Source organism: Cyanistes caeruleus, chromosome 9 (genome assembly GCF_971803275.1).
Source record: "Cyanistes caeruleus chromosome 9, bCyaCae1.hap1.1, whole genome shotgun sequence".
NCBI classification, from domain to species: domain Eukaryota; kingdom Metazoa; phylum Chordata; class Aves; order Passeriformes; family Paridae; genus Cyanistes; species Cyanistes caeruleus.
This window is the reverse complement of record NC_141709.1, coordinates 22,942,867-22,967,016: the sequence shown is the minus strand read 5'-3', so window position 1 is coordinate 22,967,016 and position 24,150 is coordinate 22,942,867. Positions and strand designations below refer to the sequence as shown.

The 24,150-nt window shown below is 39.4% G+C and overlaps 2 protein-coding genes across 74 annotated transcripts in view; one reads left to right on the top strand and one right to left on the bottom strand.

Moving 5' to 3' along the window:
• Positions 1–487: 487 nt before the first annotated feature.
• On the top strand, positions 488–23,447 carry NEXN (nexilin F-actin binding protein). 50 transcript variants are annotated; one of them, XM_023932613.2, is made up of 14 exons: positions 531–545; positions 7,708–7,789; positions 8,855–9,046; positions 9,188–9,269; positions 9,355–9,503; positions 10,902–10,943; positions 12,061–12,255; positions 12,335–12,508; positions 14,813–14,998; positions 18,905–19,105; positions 20,405–20,626; positions 21,721–21,906; positions 22,496–22,853; positions 22,958–23,275. In XM_023932613.2, exons 2-14 carry the CDS (start codon positions 7,763–7,765, stop codon positions 22,969–22,971), a joined length of 2,028 nt encoding a protein of 675 aa, XP_023788381.2. In that variant the 5' UTR covers positions 531–545; positions 7,708–7,762; the 3' UTR covers positions 22,972–23,275. The 50 variants fall into 50 exon arrangements, with proteins under 50 accessions (XP_086697474.1, XP_086697471.1, XP_086697488.1 ...); XM_086841318.1 differs by lacking the exon at positions 531–545 and adding an exon at positions 924–1,078 and having other exon boundaries at positions 7,712–7,789; positions 18,908–19,105; XM_086841317.1 differs by lacking the exon at positions 531–545 and adding an exon at positions 924–1,078 and having other exon boundaries at positions 7,712–7,789.
• The window catches only part of FUBP1 (far upstream element binding protein 1), a 34,733-nt gene continuing 23,458 nt past the window's right edge, over positions 12,876–24,150 (bottom strand). For 21 of the 24 annotated variants that reach the window (XR_015273593.1, XR_015273596.1, XR_015273597.1 and 18 more), the window contains one exon: positions 13,336–14,285. Coding sequence is in view for 8 of the 24 variants with exons in the window: in XM_086841363.1 (XP_086697489.1) it covers positions 14,268–14,285 (18 nt within the window). In the remaining 16 variants the exon portion in view is untranslated. Of the gene's footprint in view, positions 12,939–13,335; positions 14,286–24,150 lie in introns of those variants that run through there. The other 3 variants (XR_015273604.1, XR_015273618.1, XR_015273607.1) reach the window with 2 other exon arrangements.

Sequence of the window (24,150 nt, the reverse complement as noted above, 5' to 3'; positions counted from 1 at the left end):
GGGAAAGTGCCCGCTCTGTCCTTCGAAAGGCAAAACGTCTTCTGTGTTTTAGCTTTGATGGCCGTGGTTAGCATCTGCACAGCCTACGGTCAACTGGTTATTGTCCTAATGGTGATAACCCAGCTCAAAGTTAGGCTCCTGTCCGGCGGACACAATACAAGAGAGATAGGAAGAATAAAGTTATGCGCTGGAAAGCTTGGAACTGAACATGTAGGAAAAAAATCATCTCTAAGCAGGAAAAGAAGGGTATTCAAATATAATAAAACTATGTTTCTGCCTCCGCTTTGTAAAGTTCCCAGCGACAGGCGCTGCTTTGAGCCACCGCGCTCTGCCTCTCGCAGTCTGGCACTAGGGAGATTCCTCCCCGCTCCATCAGCGAACTGTCACATTACTATTATTAGTCGATCGCCCTCCATGTGCCATTAAGCGAGCCGGGTCCGGGCTGCCGTGGGTATAAAACCCCGCGGGCCGGCGGAGCCAGCGCAGCGGAGCGCTCCGTGCATGCGGGGCCGGGGGGCGAGCGGCGCTCCGGGGCTGCGGCGGCGGTGAGTGGGGCTGACCCGGGGCTGCCGGGCCGGGGAGCTCCGGGCCGGGCCGGGAACAGCCGCGGTGCTCGGCACCGGCGCGGGCAGGGCGAAAGCGGGCGGAGGCTGCGGGCGGTGGGTCCCGGAGCCCCCGCTCGCCCGCTGTCCTGCGGCAGGGCCGGCGCTGCCAGGGACGCGCAGCAGAGCGGCGGCCCCGCCGCCCCGGTTATTTATAACTCGGTGCTGCTTCCAGCCCAAAATTAGCCTGTTGGCCGGGCTGCTGCCCGCGGGGAGGGGGGCTGGCTGGCTGAGCCCCCCGCGCGGCCAGCGAGGGGCCGGGCACGCCGAGCCGCAGGGCCGGGGCCGAGCCGGGCCGGGCCGGGCCGGGCCAGCTGCCGCGGCGCGGGGCTCGCCTGGAATGCGGGCGCCGGGCGCGCGTCGCGACTTTTATGGAAAGTTGCAGCGGCGGAGCGGCGGCCGCAGCCAAGGGGCGCTCGGCAGCGCAGCCCGCCCGCAGCCGGAGCGCCCCGAGCCGCAGCGCGGGCAGCGCACAGGTAAGAGCGGCTCCGCCGCTGCGGGCACGGCGCGGCTCGGGCCCCCCGCCCCGCTCCCCTCCCCGCCGCCCGCAGCCGGCCCCGCTGCCCCGGCGTGCGGCGGGGCTGGGGCTGCCCGCCCGGCCCGCTACCCGCGGCGGCAGCGCCGTCTCCTCTCGCCGCGGGGAGCCGCTCCGCTCCGCTCCGCCGGCGGCCGGGCCGAGCACAGCCCGCAGGGCTGCGGGGCAGCCGCCGCTCGCACCGCGGCCGCGGCGGGGAGGGCGCGGGCCGGGGCAGCGGCCGGGGCGGTGGAGCCGCAGCCGTGCGGGAGCGGTGCCGGCAGCGCCGAGCGGGGCCCGCAGGGCGCGGGGCCGGGCCGGGCGCCACCGCAGCGGTTTAACCGAAGCCGCTGCCGGGCGCGGGGCTCTGCCCGCCCGGCCCCGCCGAGGCGGCCCGGGGGACGCGGAGCCCGGGAGGGCCGTCCCGCCCTGCCGTGAGGGACCCGCGGTGGGTGATGTGCGGTTTATAAAAGTTAGCTGAAAATCCCGTAGATCCCCGATTTTCAGAAACCGCGTGTCTCTACGCGCGGAGGAGTTCAGTTTTGTTGGGGTGGTCTTCAGAAGCGAGGGCATACTGAGTGCGTCCCTTGGTTCTGCTTCGCTCTGAAGTGATGGCTATAAAAGAAAGCGGCTTGGAAGAAAATATTTGGTTTCTGTGACAGCTTGCAGATTAGTTATTATCACGTCTGTTTTAGGTAAATAAGGGCTTCTTTTAAGCCAACAGATATCGAAAAAAGCATGTTTAATGAAGCATGTTAAAATTTCAAAAATTAATCAGCAAATGGCTGTATGGTAGAAAATGTAGTACTCTTAACCTTAGATCTCAGGTCTCAAGAGACATTAGATCTCCTAGAAAATTGTCCAATGAAATGAAAAGACGAATTATAACTAGTCTTATTGGAGGGCCAAATGTATCAATTAAGAAGCATGCAGAAGTATAAGAATATGACTGGTATATGCAGAAAGCACAGTCTGGTGAAATAAAAGAGCTGGGTAGATGGTTTAAGACATTAGTAAGGAATACTTTCTCTGACTCCATTTGGAATGTATCAGATGAGTAGTTTTCTCAGTGAAAGAGGTCAGGCAAGCATTTATATGGTTATCCAGCTTTGAAACTCCTTTAAGGAGGATCAGAGCCATGGTCAGGCGGGCTGTGGGGAGGTGGTGGGGAAAGCTCATGGCATTGGGAGAGCAGTGCAGGAGGCAATGGAAGTGCCCTTTGCTGTGCACTGAAGGCAGCTGTACCTGCTCAGGTGAAGGTGGTACACATGATCCAGCTTTTACAGGCATCAGCATCACCAGTGGGGTAGGGCTGCTCAAGGGGAAGCAGCAGCCTGTCTCTAGGAAGCCCTGGACACCTCTCCTCTGTGGCAAAGGCAGAGCTCCAGCCATGACTACTGTGGGTATCTAACCCTGCTTCAGTCTGAGCTGGCCAGGAGCATTTCTGAGAAGAGGCAGAAAGGCTGTGTCCTGTCAGTGGGGAAGATACAAGTTGCAATAGCGCCTCATGGCCACTACTTGCATTACCTTGATCTCTGAAGTCCTGTCAGTGAAGTCAATAAAACACATGGTTCATCTTCAGCTGATGTGACACAGCCGGGAATGGAGGAACTGTGGTGTGTGGCAAAATATCCTGATTTTATTCCTGGGGACCTCAGTTCAAAATTTACTGCCACTTCCATTAGGATCAGCAGATACCATGGAACATGGAATCATGGGCCAGAAGATCACAGCAGGACTTCCCCATTTCCAGAGCAGTCTCTGAATCCCCACTATGTTTGCTCTGGAGCCTGTGTATCCCATAATAGTAAAAGAGACTAGAGAATCAACAGACCCTTTGTACAGAGAAGGGTGATTACACTTTTTTAACAGTTGGGCTGAATGGCACTGTTGCATTAGGAGTGTTTATAGCTGTGTAAAACATAGGCATCCTTTATAATACGTATGTTTTTATAAATAACACCCTATCTGCAAGGAGTATCCACAACAAAGTAAGATTCTCAATAAATGTTGAAGTGTGATAAATTCAAAGATTGAGGAAAAGATTGCGTATGAAAAATTATCTGGGTCACTTGTTGGTAAGCATTTTGGTCTTTAATTATAAAGGCTTAATGAAGTGAGTGGAAGTAGTTTTGCATTTTGTATTTATACAAAATGTTAAGTTTAGACAGCTGGTATTAATTGTCATAACTCGCTGGCTTCAGTGGAGCTGATGGTTGATGCCAGCTCAGGATCTTCCCCTATGCATGATAATTTTAGTATCTACTTCAGTATCTGTAATTGGTACAACAACTGGTACTGTCATTCCAGACCAGTTATGGGGAGGACATAAATGATGACCATTTCCCTCCTCTCTCCAGTTCAGTTTAATATTTTGTTAAATATTTTGACACTGTGGACTGTACTTGCCTCTGCTTGGTGCTTTGTCTGCAAGTTCCAACTCTCACAGTTTGGTTTTCTTATATAATGGAGTCTTCCCTGCAAGTGGATCACAAAGAGGAGACAGATGGTAAACGTAACTTAGACCGTGCCATGAAGGGCTTATTTATAACTCACAGTACCCAGTAGGAGAGAGGGGGCCTCCTGAAAGGAGGAATCACAGAGGAACAGGACCTTTTTTTAAGTCCTGACTTCATACTCCTATTGTAAAGTGTTCAGTTCAGGGAAATGCTGGTATTTTTTCTGTCTCATGTGAGGATGTTTATCATGCCCTTGAAAAACAAGAATTTTTTTAAAGAAAGCAAATTTTATTATTTATGGGAAGGTTTTTAATTTTTTAATCTGGTTAAAGCTACACAACTTTTTTTTTTTATCAATTGAGTACTCTGACCTGCTTTCAGAAATGGAAATTAATTAAATTTAAGGAGATGGATTTTGGGACTTGAACCATCAAACTTTCTGTGTCCCCTTAATAGTTTTCTTTTTTGACTTTTTTTGCCCAAGTAAGATTTTAGAGAGGCTGCATGAAAACCTGAAAAAGTGCTATGATCATAAAAGATCAAGGCATATTGGAGGTGACTGCTTGTCCATTTAATGTGTAAGATGTTTGAAAGCAGTAATTTATTTTTTTACAGAATATTTCTAATCTGTTGCCTGGTTTCCTATGCATTATTGGTTTTGTATTATGTTTTTACCTGAACTTAGAGATCCCTCTCTGCATTACAGCCAGTGAAGTTAAAAGGCATTTTCTTTTCTTTCCAACTCCAGAGGTAGGACCATCGATCACTGGATGCAGGTTAAATTTCTCTTGAGGAGTGGACCTTTCAAAGGGACCCTGCAGTCTGGTACTTTCGGTATAGAACCCAAAACACCAGACTAACTTTATGAAATATATGTAATTTAATTGTAGGAAAGATAAAATATGGAGAGAAAAAAAAATTACACTATTTTCAGGTGAATGCTGGAGTGGTGAGACTGGGTCAGCAAAGGGTAAGAAGCTGAACTCGTTTTTTGTTCATGGTTATGTTCAAAATTATCATCTGAGATTTTTTTGAGTTGGAAGCGTCAATGAGGAACTCTTACAGCTTCTGCTGAGATATGTTATCTTGGGAAATAGAAGAAAAGATGAGACTGAATATTAAGATCGGACAGCTTTGTAATCAGAGAAATAGTTTCTGAAGTAAGCGACTAAACAGGCAGGCTTGTGTTGCCTCAAAAAATAAGAGTTGCTTTTATTAGATGAACTCTGAGAAAATACCAAACAAGAATACATACATATAAATGCACAATTTAATATAACTAGCTCATCTCAAAAGGGAATTAGTAGGTCAAGGTTTCTTGGGTTGGAAAATCTATTACTGCATGCTTCTGCAAAGCTATTGGCAGATGAGGAAGGCACTGTTCTTCCACAATTTGTAGGTGTCAGGACTTCCTGATGTAACCACTTGGGTTTTCTCAGCAACAATTAATTGACTGTGACCCTCTCCTGATGGTGAGGCAGATACAAAGGAGCTTCAGTCCCCAGTGCTTGTTTCTGAAGCTGCTGTCACTGTTTCACAGACCCAACCCAAAACTCAAGAAGTGCTTCTTTTTTCTTAAATATTTTGATTACTTTTATTAGGAATTACTCATCTGCCCTGAGGGGTGCCTGAGGCAGGGTCCAGCTGCTGGTCCTGCTCGAGGTTTAATGGCATGGAGAGGGATGGAAGTGTAAACATGGGTGGTATCATGTTTAGCAATGCGCTGGTGCTTTATATCAATATCTTTTAGCATCAGAGGTGGAGGTAGGATGACTTGCAGAGGCAAAATGCCTTAGAGCCAGCTGGCTAACCTTCAAACATATTAGTGATGCCAATGAACTGGAAAGTAGCCTAAAGTAATAGCAGATATGGCAGTATTCCAAACAGCAGAAACATATCTGCCATCTTGAAGGCCCACAACCTGTTGGACTGGCACTACTTTGGAAGTTCTGACAGCAGGAATTTGCAAAGAAAATCTTTTTCCAACATTCACACTTCTAAGGAAAATTTCGGATTTGTTATCCCACTGTCAGGAGATTCAGATAATTGGAGCTATCAGAAAGGTTTAACACAAAGTCTTGAATAATGAACATCATCATCTTCTTACAATTAATTGCACATAATAAACCAGACTTTGGAAGAGTCGATTTTCAAAAGACTTCAAGATGAAGTCTTTTATCCATGGGGTACATTGCTGTGGTCAAGATTAGTGGTAACCTTACCTTGAGATGTTGAGGTGAAATGGAATTTCTTCTGACAGATTATCTTTGAGTCTTCTCTGCTCCAGCCCTGCGTTAAGGGTAAAAGGTCTCTGTGTCCCAGGTTACTTCAGTGCAAGGATTGCACCAATTCATGACATTCCTTTGTTTCCTGATGTGTTCCTGCAGTGAACCTTTGAGTCAGCTGCTGGATGTTAAGTACAAGGCTAAAGGTTGCCAGCCCCAAGTGGGGAAGGAGCCATTAAAAGAGCAGACTAGCAGAAGAAGAGAACAGAGAACTTTCTCTAAGACCTGCTTATAGAAATAAGGAAGTTAAAACAGTTGAAGTAGTTTTAAGGTTATACTGATCACAGTGGGGATTTTACTGATACGCACAGAAGTCAGCTAAAGGATATAAATCCTGCAGTGTACAAATGGATGGTAAAGCCTACAGGGACTCTGAGGCTACAGAATGCTGATGCAATTATCTGCCTTTCTAGACTCCACACAATTCTTACATGCTATTGCTGATCTGAAGCGATCTCAATAGGAACTGCCACTTGGTGATTATGTGTTCACAAGTGAGAAACTGAAATGTCTTGGATTCCTATCTGTCTACAAATGGAGTGGGGTGGGGGTGGTGTGACTTTCTGTACCAACTTGTTGAAAGGGAACACCAAAACACCTGGAGATGCTCTCCAGGACATCTCTATTGAAGCCAAATTTGAAGAGTTTAGAATTTGTAAATCAGGGCAAACATTGGTAGCGAAATGCTCTTGTTTCGTATGTTGTGACTCCTTTCATTGGGAAAAATATCCCAAGATCTCTAAGAATCCCACTCCATCTGTGTAACTACAGCAGTGCCAGTAAGCATTGCTGATATTGGTGTATTTTTGAAGAGTTTACATGAAAACAACTCTTAGTATTATTTTTAACTACATATTTCTGTGTTTATAATCTGTTTGCAATTAACAGAGAATTTGAAAAATAAGAGCTTAACTTTCCATATCATGAAAATCCCTGACTTCAGCTCCTCTAAACCACAAGTGAGAATTCTCTTCCAGTGGTGAGCTGCTTTTCCAGCATTTTTGCTTAAAATCTTTGAGCCCCTTATTTGCACCATGTATGGCACACTGAGATTTAAGGCTTTCCTGGGACTCAGAGGATCAATAAAATACAGACAGCAGTAGCGCTGGAGTCACATCATGATTTCCTTCCACAAGCTCTGACAGACCTGAGGCTTAACAGAAAAGAAAAAAAAAAGAAGAGAAAGTGTCTTTTTGTTAGTTTCCTAGTAAATACAGCATACTTTAAAATTTATAGCAATTTTCTTCTAAAAAATGCTCTGCAATTTCCAGAACACAGTTACATAAAGGCTTGGAGAACAGCCCTAGGAGAGGGGACAGCATCACGTTGTGTGTTGTGTGAAGGGCCGGAGCTGCAGCGGTGCCTGTCCCGCAGGAGCTCCCCCGGCCCGTCTCTCCCCGCTCTGTGCAGCCGCAGGAGGAGAAGCAGCGGCTCGGGAAGGCCGGCGGCTCCCGGCCCGAGCTCTCACAGCTCGGGCTGCAGCTGCGGCACGCTCCTTGTGCTTTCCCTTGCGCTGCCACCAGCGTCGGGAACAGCGGATTGGCAACAAGCAGCCCGAGCAGCCAGAGTCTGGCTCCAAGTTGTTATTGTTTGTTTTTTTAAAATGGAAATTAGAACCCAGTATCTAGGACTATATTGAGGAGTTATGAGCATGAATAGTGAATCATAAGCTTGTTCTTTTAATTACTGTGGCATACTTAGAACCTATTCATGTCTTCAAAAGCCCCAGAGGACCAAGTGAAATTGTGATACATCAATTTCAGCCTATGCAACTTATTTACAGGAAGATGGTTAAAGCATCATTTAAAAGGAAAAGAAAGGAATGTAACTACAACTGTTTCTTTCAGGTAGAAACTGAAAGCCATCTTAAACATACCAGGTGCAGAGCACAACACAGTAACCATGAATGACATTGCACAGAAAACTGAGGTATGTACCAATTTTAAAGTAATCAAGGCAATGTAATTTACAACCGATGCTTGCAAAAGTTATTATTACAAATAATTTTAAAGGACTGGAAGTCTGCTGGTATTGCTATTATTTTAGACAACATAAGGGGGCTTGTTAAGTAGCTTATGATTTGATGGAACCTGTGAATTATATTCTTATTAGGAGAAATGAAAGACTAGGGGAAAATAAATGCAATGAAATATGAAGAAGGTTTAAATGTTGGTGGCGAAATTCTGGGCAACATTTACATCTGATTGTAAATATACTAGGCTTCAAATATTTATTCTTCTACACAGACTTAGTGAGTAGCTGGAACAAAAAACATCTGGTATAGGTGGAAAAATATGAAATATAGCATGTTTTTAGTCAGTTTTCTCAGTATTACTTTATTGAGAGCATTCCTGTTGTCATCACTGTAAAAAGAAAAACTTCACAATAGTTCTGGAAGTGGGAACCTTTGGTGTTTGTTACTCTGTTACATCTGCAGAGTAATCCTTGGCAAAGAAGTGTCCATTTGATGTATCAGCATCAGAGCCCTGATAGTCCAGCTATCCTTGCACTTCGTAACATAAAATCATTGGGCTCCTGGTTTTCTCTAGATACTAAAAAACTAGGCATATCATGTATTGGAAGTTTTAAATTAAGAAATACCACTGTTTATTTAAAAACTATAGATGGCTGTTGAAGTGTTGCAGAAAAACTCCCATAGGTATGCATCTATGTCTTCATATTTCTTTTAAATGTTAGGGGCAGAGACTCTTTGGTGACTGCTTAAGATTGAAAGCAACAATAAAAATGTGTATCTAATAGTTTAATATAATGCTGAATATTGTTTTGGATATTTTAGTATTTATGACAATTTATGAACAAATACAATTATGCTTAACTGATGATGATGGGTCATGGCACAAAAATGTTCATAATCTCAACTGCACTTCTGTTTTAAGTTTTTACATTCTTTCTAATCCAATCTATCAGAATATTTCTGTCCATCTGTTTCAACTTTCTTTTTCTTATCTTCATTTCTTCTATATCCTCACCAAGATTCTGCTTTCTTCATCTAAACCTGTCCAAAAGTCCTATGTGCCCAAGCTTCACAAGGGTGATGTAAAGGATAAATTTGAAGCTATGCAGAAAGCAAGGGAAGAAAGAAATCAAAGGAGATCTAGAGAAGAAAAGCAAAGAAGAAAAGAACAATATGTTAGAGAGAGAGAATGGAACAGGAGAAAGCAGGAGGTTATTTTCTTTGCTAATATTTTGTGTTATATTAATATTTAATATTGTTTTTGAAAATCTATTAATATTATTTTAAGACAATAATAGTGGGATTTCATGTAAGTTATAAAGAGAGTTTACTTTCTGTGTTTCATCAACTAGATGAAAGAACTGCTTGGATCTGATGAAGACGATGACACCAAACTATCTAAAATAGAAAAGGGTTATGTTCCAAAGCTCATAGGTAAGAGAGCCCCAGGTTTAAGGGCACAGAATTCTCTGGGTAAGTGTTAGATGGAACTGTTGAGCTGTGCATTCCATGTCCACAGGAACCGTTAAAGGCAAGTTTGAAGAAATGGAGAAGCAAAGGCAAGAAGAAGAAAGAAAAAGAACGGAAGAAGAAAGAAAGCGCAGAATTGAACAAGACATGATTGAGAAAAGAAAAATACAAAGAGAACTGGCAAAAAAGGCACAGGAGGTATGTTCATCTGATCACATCAGTTAGGATGTAATTGTAAACAACATGAAAAACGTTTTGTATTGATCAGAAAGATCTGATCTTAAGATTTCTCAGAGTAGAGATTTACATGGTAGATGCTCAGTGGGGTGGAAGTGAGATATATTCAGAGAGTCTTCGTGTCTTTACAGTAACAATTTTCTTGTCAGTTCTAAAGTTGAGTTGCAGATGAAACTGGGCAGGCATAAACCCGCGAGGAACCAGGCACAAATTTTGGTCATATGCATATGAGTTTACTAAAATAATTTGAAAATGTTTCTTGTATTTTATAAACTCTTACTTTAGATAACCCTTGTTTGTAAGCTAGTGAATAGAATTCACTGATACACGCACTAAAGCAAGCAAAAAGTAGTAAGAAAACACCATTGGCAGGTAAAAATGAGACAACAGTAATGCAATAAAATAATAAATAATTAAGATCCAGGTGATGTTTTATTCCTTTGCCATTTTGTGAATCATCATTGCATATATGTGTATATATATAAAAATATATATACATATATGAACAGACTCCAACTTTTGTTGATCCTAATAAATTCTGTCTTTTGTAGCATTCTGTGAAGGGATATGAAACTTAATTCCTTTTGCAAGTTGTCTTCAGTGCTACAAATACTGCAGTGAGAGTAAACATTTAAATGATAGACTTAAGACTAAAAACATATGCAAATTTCAATTTAACAAAATGACAGTAGTGCTTAATTTAGGTTAGAATTTGCTGTAAGAAATGAAAAGTAGTGCTATGCTGTAATTATTGCAATAGGAGAAATCAGTTTTTGGATAGTCTTTCCTAGTAGAACTTCTAACATTGTTAAAACTGTACTTTTAATTTGCATTGTATCTAGCATATATTTTATCTACCCTGCAAGGCGGAAGTCCATTCATGCAGAATTTTAAAAAGTACGTTAATTTTAGGCCGTAACATAGGCACACCATAGGAAGCAAGCACAGCATTAGGAGATGCTAGGGATTAGGACATTTTTTCAGGAGATGAGGGGAATATAATGTCACTTGAATCAGAAATAATCAATGACTTCGCTTTAGATTTTTAAATTTTTGGGGTTTTTTTATGCAATTCTGGAATGTATAAATGAAGAATGGACATCTCAATACCGTTCTTGGTTCAGCACTGTGTTGAAAACGCTTTAGCAAACTTTATGTGGGATGTTTTATGTCTTGTTGCCTCTTCCTCAACAAGCTGACCTATCTGAAGTATTCCAACACAGCTTCGGTCATTACCATCTCCGTGAATTTACGTGCTACATACATAGCACTGATACAAAAAGTATTTCCAGTTCTGTGTTTGCAACTCTAAGGCAAAGAGCCAAATTAATGTAATCATATGAAATTCTCATTTAATAGATTGATGACTTTAACAATACGGGAACTGAATCAGCAGCTGAGGTAATCAGATTTTTTTAAAAAAATGTTCACCTACATTTTTATTCACTTTGTTTTATAATTGTAATTTGGGTTGGGAAAACTTAGAAAACAGCACACAAATACCTCATTAAAGTTCAACCAAGGAGCTAACAAATTTTTAACATATATGGAACTATCTCTGTACTTGAAATCAATATACTGAAGTCTGAAACAGAGCCTGGACTATGAATATTTTGTGGTTAGTTAAAACCATCTAAAATGTAAATAATCAAAGCCACCAGAATTATTTGCTATATATTTGGAATGATTCTTTTAAGTCCTCTGGCTTTGCAAAGAATTATCTTAAAAGCTCTTTGCCTTAAACTTGAAATTAAAGGTGGATTCTGACAACAGACAGATGCTTGAACACCTCACTCAGTTAACTTTTAAAAATTTTTTCACTAATATACCATATGGGTTTTAATTTTAAGTCTTGCAAATAAATATTTAATTTCAAAAAGCTGAGTCCAAAGGTCCTATTGTCTTTCACTAACACAAGAAAATCACACTCCTACTACAGTTTTGGAAAGCAAAAACTAAACCGGCAAATTCCTCAGTTTAAACTTATTTGATGGGGGGAAAAATATGGGTAAATTATATTTTGGCAAATAAGCTGTAAAAATAGAGTTGGAGCAGCAACATTCTTCAAAAAACAATTACTGTACCTGACAAATTACGAATTAGAATTTATAAATTACATATTTCTGTGTTGAGCTATTGGCTTATTCCAGCTGCAGTTTATTATCATTTATATAATAAATGGAAAACTGGAAGTAGAGTGTGGTTACAATTGCTGTGGATTCAGAATTACACCTGTTCTTTTCCAAACCTTGAGCTTTTATGGCTAACAGTTAATGAAAATCTATAAAGTTTGCCAGCCGTTATGTTTCAAATATAATTCAGTCTTGATACTTTTCAGATATTAGGAGAAAACTAGTGACTGCCATAGGCAGGTGGATTTATTCTTGTGGGTAATATTCAATACAAGTAAATCTTTTGGAAGCTTTGGTGCACACAGGTTAAAAGCAGCAGGTTCATAGAAATGAATCTATCTAGAAGTCAAGGTTCATGAAAATATAATACATATCTTTTTGGACAGGAAGGGGATGATTCACTGCTAGTTACAGTAGTGCCTGTAAAAAGCACCAGGACACCTGGGAAGATGAAAATAATCTCTGAGAACACTGGAAAGGAGAGAGCAGAACAAATAAAGACACAGGATGAAGAAATGAAGCTAAAATATGAGGAACAAAACCAATTCCTTAAGGAACCCAAGTGCCTTTCATTTGTCAAGGTAAACCAGTCATCCAAAAATACCTATATAGTAGACACTTATTGGCTTAAGATACAACTGTTTCGTTTTTCTTACACAGGGTGAAAATGAAAGCAGTGAAACTCAAGAGCCTCTGTCTCCTGGTAAGCTGAAAGTCACATTTGAAGAACTGGAAAGACAAAGGCAGGAGAATCAAAGGCGGCAAGCAGAGGAAGAAGCAAGACAGCGTCTGGAAGAGGAAAAACGTGCCTTTGAGGAAGCCAGGCAGCAAATGGTAATACATTCATGTTCATGTTGGCACAGAATTTGCACATTTCCTGTTACTTTCTTTCCTCTATATGCGATTCTTCTCTTTCTAATTCCTTAAATTTATTTCAAGCTGTTAAGAGCCTGGAAATGAGTTTTTGAAAGACATTTTTGACCTTTGTTCTAAATCAGTTACCACACTGGGTTTCAGACATTCTTTTAGTAAACCTAAGAAATACAGGTGTTTTGATTTTGTCAGCAACTTAGTAGATTTTTCATCTACACTTTGTAATACCTTAAACTGTAAGCCTTCAAGAAGATGAGTGGCTGTTTTCCTGAAGTAATGCTGCAGATAGTTCAGTTTTTGATGCAAACATTCCACAGTAACAGAATGCTATTTCTTATCCCATATTTATTTGTAAATGTGATAGAAATATTCATCAATTACAACTCTCCTCCTTATGAAGAAAGGAAAAAAAAACATCAGTTCTTTTGTATGTACAACATACTATAAATTACTAGATGAAGTCCCTTCAATTTGTCAGAAATGCTGCTCACAGATCCTGTTTTATATTACTCTGCAAAGTGCCTTCAGATGTGCTCTTTATCATGTCAGAGTTACATTAGATCAGCTATAAAAAGACCTCACTATAGTTTGTTCTTTGATCATATTGAAGAAATCATACACTTTTAACCTAAGATAACCAGATAGTTTAGTTCTGCATTTCCTTGTTTTTCCATACTCCATTTCCAATAGCATTTTTAAAGTTCTGTATTTTCATACAGAATTTTCCCTGTACCATCATGATCACTATGGCTTTCTTAATTCAAATACAAAATCACATACAAACGAGATTAACAAGAAATGAGATTTTAATCTTGCATAAAAACTTGGAAAATATTATTTATAGGAATTTGCTAGTTTTAACAGAATATAATTATGCATGAACAGTCTTGGAAAAACAGCTCTAGATCACTATTTTGATTATATTTCAAAAACATTCAAGACATTTATATTCTACAGAAACAAACTTAAACAAAACCAACAACACAGAACTTCTAGAAAGCTGAAACATACAAATTCCCAACTGGTCCATACTGAGAGGGTTCTAAGTTTAGGCAGATACCCAAATTGTAGTTTACTTTTTCATCTCCACCTCCAAAAAATCCCTGCTGTTTCACACCAATAACCTTGCCATTATATCAGTAATGCATTTTATTCTTTTTTGTTTGGGGCTGGGCAAGGAATTCCAAGGAAGCAGAAGAGCAAAGAAACTGAAGAAGAGTGAACTTCATGAAATCACTTAGATGTTCTAACTGAAGATTAGTTCACATCTCTCTTCCTTATGCTTATGCATTTTTTATCAAGTAATATGAATTCATTTACAATTTCTCCACATCCAAAGAAACTTTCTAACATGAAGTTGTACCTGCTGACCAGTGGTTGTCAAAATTTGAAGTAAACATTTTTCTTAAGAATTCAGCAGTTAATTTCCTTCAATTCTTTATTTTTTTTTTTCCCTTAAAAATATCAAACGAAAGATTTCTCTAATTCCCTTAATGGGCTACCCCACATACCAGTCCCAGGGCTGCTCACAGTATAGAGATCTGGATTATCAGTACTCTGACAGCTCCCAGTCCACTTCCTCCATTAACAGATAAAAGTACTCTGAGATGTCCTCTGAAAGGGGTTCTTGATTGCAGTTTGCAAACCACAGGCTTCTCTTAGCAGGTAAGTGTTCACTGCAGAGAAGCTATAGTGAAGAGATCAGAGTATCTCAATTCCTTCAGTGATGATTAAATGTCTAGAAAGAAAAGAAACAAAAATCTCAGTCTGGAATAATAGCAAAATGCTAACCGATTCAGTTTTGATATAAGACTGTACAGCATTTCTTTAACTGGTGCACTGATGAAAGTGATTTCTATACAAACAAAAGACTTGATGGTATAAACATCTATGGACATGATGTAAATAAAGAGAATAGAGAGTGATTTACAGTAAATGATCCAACAATGAGACCATAAAGTATGTACTTAACTGTTCAGCCTCCTCCTGATAACGCACTGCTCTTTGAATTACACACTCAACAGATTTTTAAAAATTTTAAAAGCTACATGTAGGATACTGAAAATTTCTTTTCTTGCTCCCCTGGCTAAAACAAAGTTTAAAATGTTTTTCACAGGAACCTAACTCTTGATGCATTTTTTTCCCCCCCAAGGAAAAAACAGTATTTATAAAAGATCAGAAAGGAACAGTGTATTTGTTTACTATAAAGAGAATATTCTGATTGGGTAAGTACTTTCCATGTTTTCCTCTCCCTATTCTCTTAAGATAAATGAAGGTGCTGATGAAGAATCTGAAAATACTGTTAAAGAATTCCGCCCTGGTAAACTCAGACTCAGTTTTGAGGAGATAGAAAGACAGAGGAGAGAAGAGGAAAAGAGGAAAGCAGAAGAGGATGCACGACGACGCATAGAAGAGGAGAAAAGAGCATTTGCTGAAGCAAGGAAAAACATGGTATGGTATTTTGATTTAGCATAAATTTAATTTTTACTTAAATCTTGATCTGGAAAGAAACTCTGGGAAAAAAAAAACTTTAAATAAAATTAGGAATACATGCTTCAACTCCATTAATTAGTTCACTTTACTATTTTTCAAAAGGTAATGGGGTAAACTAGTCAAGTTCATTTATCAAAAATCATCAGAGAACAATCCCTCCTCACAGCCAGCCTAGAGGATTTCAGATAATTTAGTCAGAATCAGGTATTATAGCTGGTGGGTACGATTATGCTAGATGCAACATACTTGGGAAGCAAAATGTTTCCACAAGGAGGCTTTGTTGTTTTGCGTTTTTTGGGGAAGAGCAATTTCTTATATAGCTCCAAGTTTATTCCCCTACCTCTACAGGGTATACCCCAATCATCTCTTGCTACTAAAGCACAGTCAATGGCATAGTAGAAAAATGCTCACTGCAAGCATGAACCTTCCAGTCATCTGTGGCTCTTTAGGGAGGAAAGACTAAAAGGCTGAACTCAGCTACTTGATGTTTTTAATGCTTGTTCAGAGAAAAACAAAAAAAACACTTGTGGTGTTTACCATTAGAACACTTTATATTATCTTCTATTGACAAATACAGATTTCTGTCATATGCAAGGACTTCTAAAATTTGACTTAGGATCATACCAGAGACAAATTTTCAGGGGCTTAGGACTGACTACCTGAAAGCACAGAAAGATGCCAAATTTCAGAGGTTGGCAATTATTATTTATATTAAAAATTAAAAGTGCCAGAGCAGAGCTTTTAACTGTGGTCTTCATATTTATTCCAACCACTTCAAGATTCAGCAGGATATAAGCGAGTTACTTATTGGTGGATATCAGGAAATACAGTATTAAATTACACAAATATAAGCTAGAACAAAGCACTGTTTGTTTCAAAAGGGAGGGGAGGACCTGCAAGTCTAGAACTGTGGAATAACCCAGGCACCTGGTAGCATCTTCCTACATTCTCTGTGGCTGACCTGGGAAAGACCAACTGCATGCCCAATAATATTTTCTTAATCACTCAAAGTAATACTTGTGAGTACTGGTATTGCTGGCAGGGCTCCCTCTGCCTGGAAATTGGGACAAAGACAAAGCCTTACTGAAAGACTACCTAGAGAAGCTACAATGTGAATTTATATTTGATACTTTACTGAAAAATAGTGTCTATCTGTACCTCCAAAGAAGGAAAACAGAACTTAAAGCCACTTAAAAAATACCCTCAAACCAACAAAAGAACGCTAATGGAGACTTCTGCCACTACAGTTTTTATGAAAAGGCAGTAGAGAACTAAAGGAAGCACAGAAAGTATGTGTTGCTTCTGTTCTATCCTGCTTTCTTGAGAAAATCTTTTCTTGGCCTCGGTGTAGCAAGAGCCTAAACTTGAGTGTCCAGGAAAGAAAAATCTCACTGACAAAAGGTTTAATCCATCAGATGCAGCACAGAGCCTGTGATTGCTCTACCTGCAGACAGTGAAAGTGATTTGTAATTTAAAGAAATTAACTGGAAGGTATTTTCAGCATTTAGGTACTTCACCATTTTCTGTTAAGCAGCACCCGCAATATGAAGGCTACATTTTCTACTACATGTAACAGAATATAACCCCCTGTTTTCCTTATTTCCCATGGCTACAAAATGTAGCAACAATGAAGATACGCCCTAAAATATTGAAAAATATGATAGTCCTCTCTTTCAAAGGCAGTAAAAATGAACATTAAACTGTTATTCCAGGAACTTTTTAATTTTCATTCCTTTTAATTTAGTTTTAGATGTATAAACACAGAGAAATGGTAGTATTGTGGCTGGAAAACACAAATGCCACCTTCCTTTTGGATCTCCCTATTTCACATTTCTTGTTGTGCTACTACCATGCTCCCCAGCATCAGTGTGATCACTTCTACACTGAAGCAGCTGACTTTCAGCTCCATCAATCTTTTTCTAATAGAGACTGCAAAAACAACCTGTCATAGCACAAATAATAAAAATCTTTCCCTGTTTGCTCTCTGAATATTTGTTGACTGTGCTGCAAACCATGATTGTTCTCACAACCAACCATGTCCACTTTTCAGGAAAAAAAAAAGCAGCAGTCTAATTTCACAAAATATGGCTAAAATATTTACTGAAGTAACCACAAAGTACATCACAAAACACAGCTAAATCTTTGTGGTTTTTAACCAGGGAGTCACCAGGTGGCTCACTGTCTTTTTGTAACTTAGTAAGTCAGAAATAGAGACAGCTGCTAGTGCTTGCTCACATGCACAGCTTTTGAACTCCTGTGGGCAAATTTTGAACAGACACTTCTTGCGGTCACTTAGGTTTAGTATCTTCTTGAAGTGATGAGCTTATGAACTAATGTATCACTAGCAAGGTATTTTCATGTTTCTTTGCTAATTTAGTTATGGGTAGCCTCTAAAATGGGTCATCGTTTTTGTAGGTCAGAGTTCACAGCTTAGGTTTTAGACATCGCTTTTCTATAACACAATTTCAGTATGTTCATACTACACAAAACAAATGAAGAATGGAAGGAATGGTGGTGCTGAAGTCCAATTGTAAGCTTAGAGGGAAAAGCTGAGTAAAATCTCTAGTGAATAGCAGAATTTGAGTGGGATTTGGCTTAAAAACTACTGAAAGAACTGTGGCAAATAAAGAGGGTATGGGCAAAGCAGGTCAAGAGTGTGGTATGAACCAAGGTGACACCAACAGCAGAGAAAGGTGTGGGTTACAGTAGCAGTAAGCAGCAATAAGCAGAAGTAGTGTCAAAGGCTCTTATAGAAATGTCTCTTTTCTGTCCCTTTATGAAGATAGAGCACTTTCTCAAATGGAAATGTTGCTCTTTTAACTATTTCTATCATTTGACTGATTACTGCTGTTGGGAATGCCTCCAACCGGCCATAGTGAGCTTTCCCATGTTTGCCACAAGGCTTTTCAAACCTGTTCTGATTAAGCAGTGCCAAAAGCCTCATCACTCCCCAGTTCAGTATCTCATCAGTGCCTGACCTCACCTCACCTTTACCTACAGAACACTCCTGTTGAGAAAATCTCTGTAAGTTTATGTAGTTACATGCACAACATATATTCATGTAAGTTTTATCACAAACTTAGATTAAAATCCCTGCATAACTCGCTTCACTACTGGCTGCTTTTGTAGTGTTCAGCTTTGTATCTTAGTACTTCCAACACATTTAGTCTGATAAAATATTGGTTCTTGCACTTCCTGCTTCGGAAGTAATGAAAACTGCCTTTCCTAGGCCCTACTATCTTACAAATTAGTCTAAAAGATAGGCCTGCTCCTAATGACAACCAAGCCTAACCCTGCTCTGAAGCTAGACAAGGAGAGGGAAAGGAGGAAACCCTAGCCAGTGGGTATATAAACCAATAAACTGGCTGCATAACTTAGCATAAACAATCTGTGCATGAAGAAGAGCTTGTGAATGTTCTGTTATCTGTTATCCTCACTGGGAATACTAATACTGCTTTAGAACACAAATACAATTCAGATTGCTTAAGAATAAGATTACAGATAAGCGTACTTCAGCATTAAGAGCAATGACATTTAAACACAAACACTCTGAAGTGAGCAAGAACGAATTGTTTCAGGTCCTAAAGGTGCATTTGTAGGACATCCTCCCGCCGCAGAGGGAAAATACTACATTTTAAAAAACCACCTAACCTTAATTTTAGAAGTTTAGTGTTGTGACTGAAGTAAAATACAAACCCCCAAATCACTCCCTCCCACACCTTCAGAAGAATACCCACATTGGCACAGTGCACCTTTCTGTGCTGGGGCAGATATGACAAAGTAGTTACTTATCTTCATGTACCAGAAGTATCTGAACAATGCTGTGATTTCATCACAGATATAATTAATGCTCTGAATTTCCAGCAGGTGCTGGACGATGAATCACCAGAAATGTTTAAAACCTTTTCTCAAGAATCTCTCATACCTGGTAAACTGGAAATCAATTTTGAGGAGTTGCTAAGACAAAAAATGGAAGAAGAAAAGAGGCGCACAGAAGAAGAGCGCAGGCAAAAGTTAGAAATGGAAAGGCAAGAATTTCAACAGCTGAGACAAGAAATGGGAGAGGTTTGTACATCAAATTATACATTCAGCATGCTCTGAATAAAAATAAAATGTATCACTTCATTACTAAAATCTCAAAGTTTAAGACTGGAAAGAAAAATTCTGTTGAAAGAAATTTTAAGTTAACACATTTAAGTGAAAGAAAACCAGAAAACTTCATTTTTAAAACACTGGATATAGTAACATGTTTATCACTAATCTACCAGGAAAATGTGTTTATCCCTAGCCACCTTAGAAGTAAGTACAGTTCCAAATTTGTAATTTAGTTTTGCAGCAATTTCTGAAAATTCCGGACTTTTACTAAAATGATTAGATAATATTTATGATATTGGGAGAACCGAAATATCTAGTTCCCAAAAGAAAATACAAAAAGAGAAGTAGGAAAGGACAAAATTCTTGCTTTTCCTCAGAGAAATACTGTGCTACCGAATGAGAAAAAATACAGTAGGCTCAACTTCTTTATAACTGGTGTATCAAGGGTTTGAAGACTGTCACAGTTGATTTTAAAAATCACACACAAAATCTGCTTTACATCCCAAATGTTTAAAACATTCATTCATGAACTTCACACTTCAGTTTGGCTGTGGGTGGCAATTCTTTATTCTTCCCCTTTGAATGTTGGAGAATGACATTAATTTAATTTTGTAGCAAAGCTCGAGCAAGTAGTAATGGCTCTAGCTTGTAATGCTCTCAACTAATCCTGGGGAAGCAGGGAGACACAGGGACATCCAGCTAAAATGCACGTACATCTTTACAATCAGTCAGAGGTCATAAAAGGAGGGAGAAAAATATCAGTAATTACAGCTTCAGATGTGGTTTGACTACAGGATCCAGAACTGCCCTTTCTTTTCCAGCCATGACATCCTGAAATGTCATTTACTTTTTACTGAATTATAAAAATATTTGAAAGGCAGTATTTTTTAACAAAACAGCTGCATTTTAGAGGATTGCTTCATATCTTACTGCAAGCAAGTAGAGGTGGATTTTGGACTCCAGTTAATTAAGTTTTTTGTATTGGTCTGTGTCTGGTTTTCCAAGTCCATGAAGCGCAGTTTATTGACAGCAACCCTTGAACAAATGGCATATTTAAGCAAGGTGTTTTAAAATCTGTATCTAGTTGAGATACGATACAAATGCATTCTTCATGAGATAGCAAAGAAAAAGAATTACAGGAGAAAGGCCTCTCTACTGATTTCAAGTAACAGAACTGTAATGTATTGAATTGTACCTTCTGGGGAGAGAATGGGTAGAAAAATAATGAGGGCATTTTCCATCTTACACAATTCTGTAATTTCTGAACAGCTGGAAGAAGAGTCTGAAACTTTTGAGTTAAGCAAAGAGTATGAAGAATTGATAAAGCTAAAAAGAAGTGGTTCTATTCAGGCAAAGAACTTAAAAAGCAAGTTTGAAAAAATAGGACAATTGTCTCAAGAAGAAATACAGAAGAAGATTGAAGAAGAGCGAGCAAAGAGAAGAGCAATGGATGAAGAAATAAGAGAAAGGGAAGCTGAAAAATTTCAAGAGGTAAGTTGCATTCTGTGTATGTTAATGATCTACTTAACCAGCACACTAATGATCCAGGAGTGGACAGTGCTGCTGCTTTCATCAAATTTTGCTGTTTCCAAAATTATGTTTTCCTCTCTTTCCTCTTCCCTCCTTTGGATGCTTAAGGATATCACAACTTCAACATCCCTTAAAGAAACAGCACCAGTTTTTTATCAGTGATTTGGTCAGGCAGAGTTTTGCTTTTCTACTCAAACCCATACAATTCAGCATTTTCATCTGAAACCTGCCAGCCTGAGGGCTTAAAACATCCATATCTGAGAATTATCTATTAACCATCTCTTGAACTGCTTCTCCTTCTGAACTCTTTAATTCATTCTCCACTACATGAATAGAATAAAAAAGTTCAAGTACCAAATCCATACAATACCATTTGAAGATTAAGTCTCAGGTATACTCACTCCTCAAAGTAGAGCAGAAGAGGGTACCTACTTGTCTGTACTTTAGACCAGAACCTTCAGTGTTTCAGAGGGGAAACAACAAGAAGTGGAGCTATCAGTGTAGCCCACTAACAAAGTGGTCTGTAATTGATAAGTTCAGTGTGAACTTTAGTGACAAAATGTAAAATTTTAACAGTACTAAGCCTTATCTGAGCTGCATTCTGGCTCTTCTCCACAAGGCTCACTTCAGCATCAGCTTAAAGCCTGTCCCATTTGTGAGTTTTTAATTTAATCATTGTCACTCACTGTTCTCATAAGGTCAGCCATTTTAGGTCTTGAACCCATGCTAACACCATAGCATAAAATCCCAATCACTGAGGATTTACAATTGCCAAGAAGTGCTCAACTTCTATAAAAATAAAACTTTAGGAATATTTTTCACCTATCATTTTTGAAATTACTTTTGCACAAATCTTGTCCTATCCATGGGATGAAGTATTACGAGACCTACCCAACATTCAAAGAAACCTCTGAAAAAAAACAGGCCTCTGTGTGGCTTTGCTCAGTTAAAAAAAAATAAAAAAATCTGTAAACACAAAACTAGTTTTACTATTGCATGTATGTCTAAGGCAATAAATAATAGTTAAGCCCTGTTTTTAATTATTTTTTTCCAAGGATGATGATGTAGATGTGACACCAGCCAAGAAATCTGAGGCTCCATTTACTCACAAAGTAAACATGAAGGCTCGTTTTGAGCAAATGGCAAGAGCCAGAGAAGAAGAGGAGCAGAGGAGGATTGAGGAACAGAAATTACTACGCATGCAGTTTGAACAAAAAGAAATTGATGCAGCATTACAGAAGGTATAAATTGTAAAACAATATTCTCCAGTCATGTCATTTAACTTAGCTTCTAATTACCACTGTAGGTAACACTACCAGATACAAAAGGGATGTTTTACTTCTTCTAGCAGGTGCTAGGAATTGCTGCAATAATGTAAAATTGCTTTTGGTGTTTGCACGTAACTCTCCATGGAATCAAAGAATGGTTTGGGTTGAAGGGACCTTAAAGATCATCTAGTTCTGACTCCCTTGATGTAGGAAGGGACACCTCCCATTAGATCAGGCTGCTCAAAGCTCCATCCAACCTGCCCTGAACATTTGCAGAAGAGTACAAGACACAGTGAAGAAAGGTCATGACATCCTGCGAATAGTCTGAAAATGGAATTGACATTCACACCTGTAATTTACACCAACATTCCAGCCTCATTAAAATGCACTTAACTGCCTGTGGCATATCCAGATTGGGTGCATTGTTATGTACTGAGGACAGATGTGGAATTTCCTCTTCTCAGAAACACAGTAACTTGTAATGAAACATTTATCACTAGCAGTCATAGTGCTATTGCCACTTTGTATATTTTAAATCAACTTATTTTAAAATAATTTTTAGAAAAGGGAAGAGGAAGAAGAAGAAGAGGGAAGCATTATTAATGGTGCTACTTGTGAAGATGAGGATCAAGCTCGATCTGGAGCTCCCTGGTTCAAGAAGTCACTGAAAAACACATCAGTTGTTGATGGCGAGCCAGTGAGATTTACAGTTAAAATTACTGGAGAACCAAAACCTGAAGTTACATGGTGGTTTGAAGGGGAAATGTTGCAGGACTCTGAGGACTATCAATATATTGAAAGAGGAGAAACCTACTGCCTTTATTTGCCAGAAACCTTCCCAGAAGATGAAGGGGAATACATGTGTAAAGCAGTCAACAACAGAGGCTCAGCTGCTAGCACCTGTATTCTCACCATTGAAAGTAAGAGCTAGCATTTTAATCTGCTTAAATCTCAGTCTTCTTGCCTCTTTCCTGTTATGAAAATCTAACTTCCTGTCTCTCTTAATCCTTTTTCTGTTTTCTAGCTGATGACTACTAATGCTCTACTTTAGCTGGAAACTTTCTTCCCCTCAACTTTCTTACTGCATCATCTCTTTCTCTGATGGGGCCAACTAAAGAAAGCAAGGATGTGCATTAACTTGTCATTCCTGCAAGAGCTAAGAATATACCCTTCAAATTGCGAGAGCTCCCTACTCAAAGCACAAACTAGTATCAAAGGCTAAGAATAAAAAAATCAATGTATGAAAGACCAACTGAAGGAAAAAGCTGAATTATCATAGTGCTCCACCATCTGAAGACCAACTCTGGTGTAACAGAATAAAGCTGAATACACGATCTGGAAACTTGTGTAGTAATGTAAATCTATTGGTGTATCTTGCATGAGCACTGAATATTTAAGCTGTTTTGCTTTATCCAGAGGCACTGAACTGGCAAAGGAAACACTTACTGATGATTTTCAAAAACCCAAGTGTACTATTTTTAAAGAATAAAAGATGATGTAACTGCTCACAATTATTTCAAGGAGCATAACCTCTTTTGTTTTAAAATGGGCTTGCATTGAAAATATTCTGCTCTGATCAACCTATGCAGCTGATAATCTCAAAGAAGAACAATCTCCTTTAGGTTTGTAATAGTCTTCAAAGTACCAACAGTTGCTTGTAAAACTTGTGATTTTTTGTCATTGATTAAATGACACGGAAACAGGCGGTGACATCTATGACTGGCTCATATTTGAAGCTGGTAAAAAATAAGCTTTAAGACAAATATTTTCATTAAGTGCCTATTTTCTCAATCTTAACACAGTAAGTTAAGATCCCACATCTCTGAACACTGTTTCCTTAGGGCTACTGTACTATTTCTCTCTAACACCTGAAATCAACACTCATGTCACTCTGCTAACACCCATGTGAACTATTCAGATTAAGCCTCTGGAGGAGTAACTTTACAAAAAAAAAATTCACATTTTAAAGTACTTGTGTACAGGCCTTGACATAAAGGCAAGGTAAACTGCAGGAGATTAAATGTATGCAGTCATTTCAAAAAGGAATTTTCCTGCGGCTGAATCTGCTTTCTTTGTACAGTTACCTGCTTCAAGTCACTCTCTGGCCTTATTAAAAAATGGTGATGAGCTGCATGGTGTTTTGAATTAGTATATACCTTAATAACCACATAAACATTTTATTTCCTTGTTTGTGGGTGCTGTTCTACAGAAGTACAG

What these genes read in the sequence shown, in the direction of transcription:
- NEXN (XM_086841317.1), top strand. Translation starts at nt 974, where the DNA reads ATGGAAAGTTGCAGCGGCGGAGCGGCGGCCGCAGCCAAGGGGCGCTCG. An exon ending in ACATTGCACAGAAAACTGAG is followed by an intron (nt 7,790 to 8,854) that starts GTATGTACCAAT and finishes ATCCTCACCAAG; the next exon opens with ATTCTGCTTTCTTCATCTAA. An exon ending in AGTGCCTTTCATTTGTCAAG is followed by an intron (nt 12,256 to 12,334) that starts GTAAACCAGTCA and finishes TTTCTTACACAG; the next exon opens with GGTGAAAATGAAAGCAGTGA.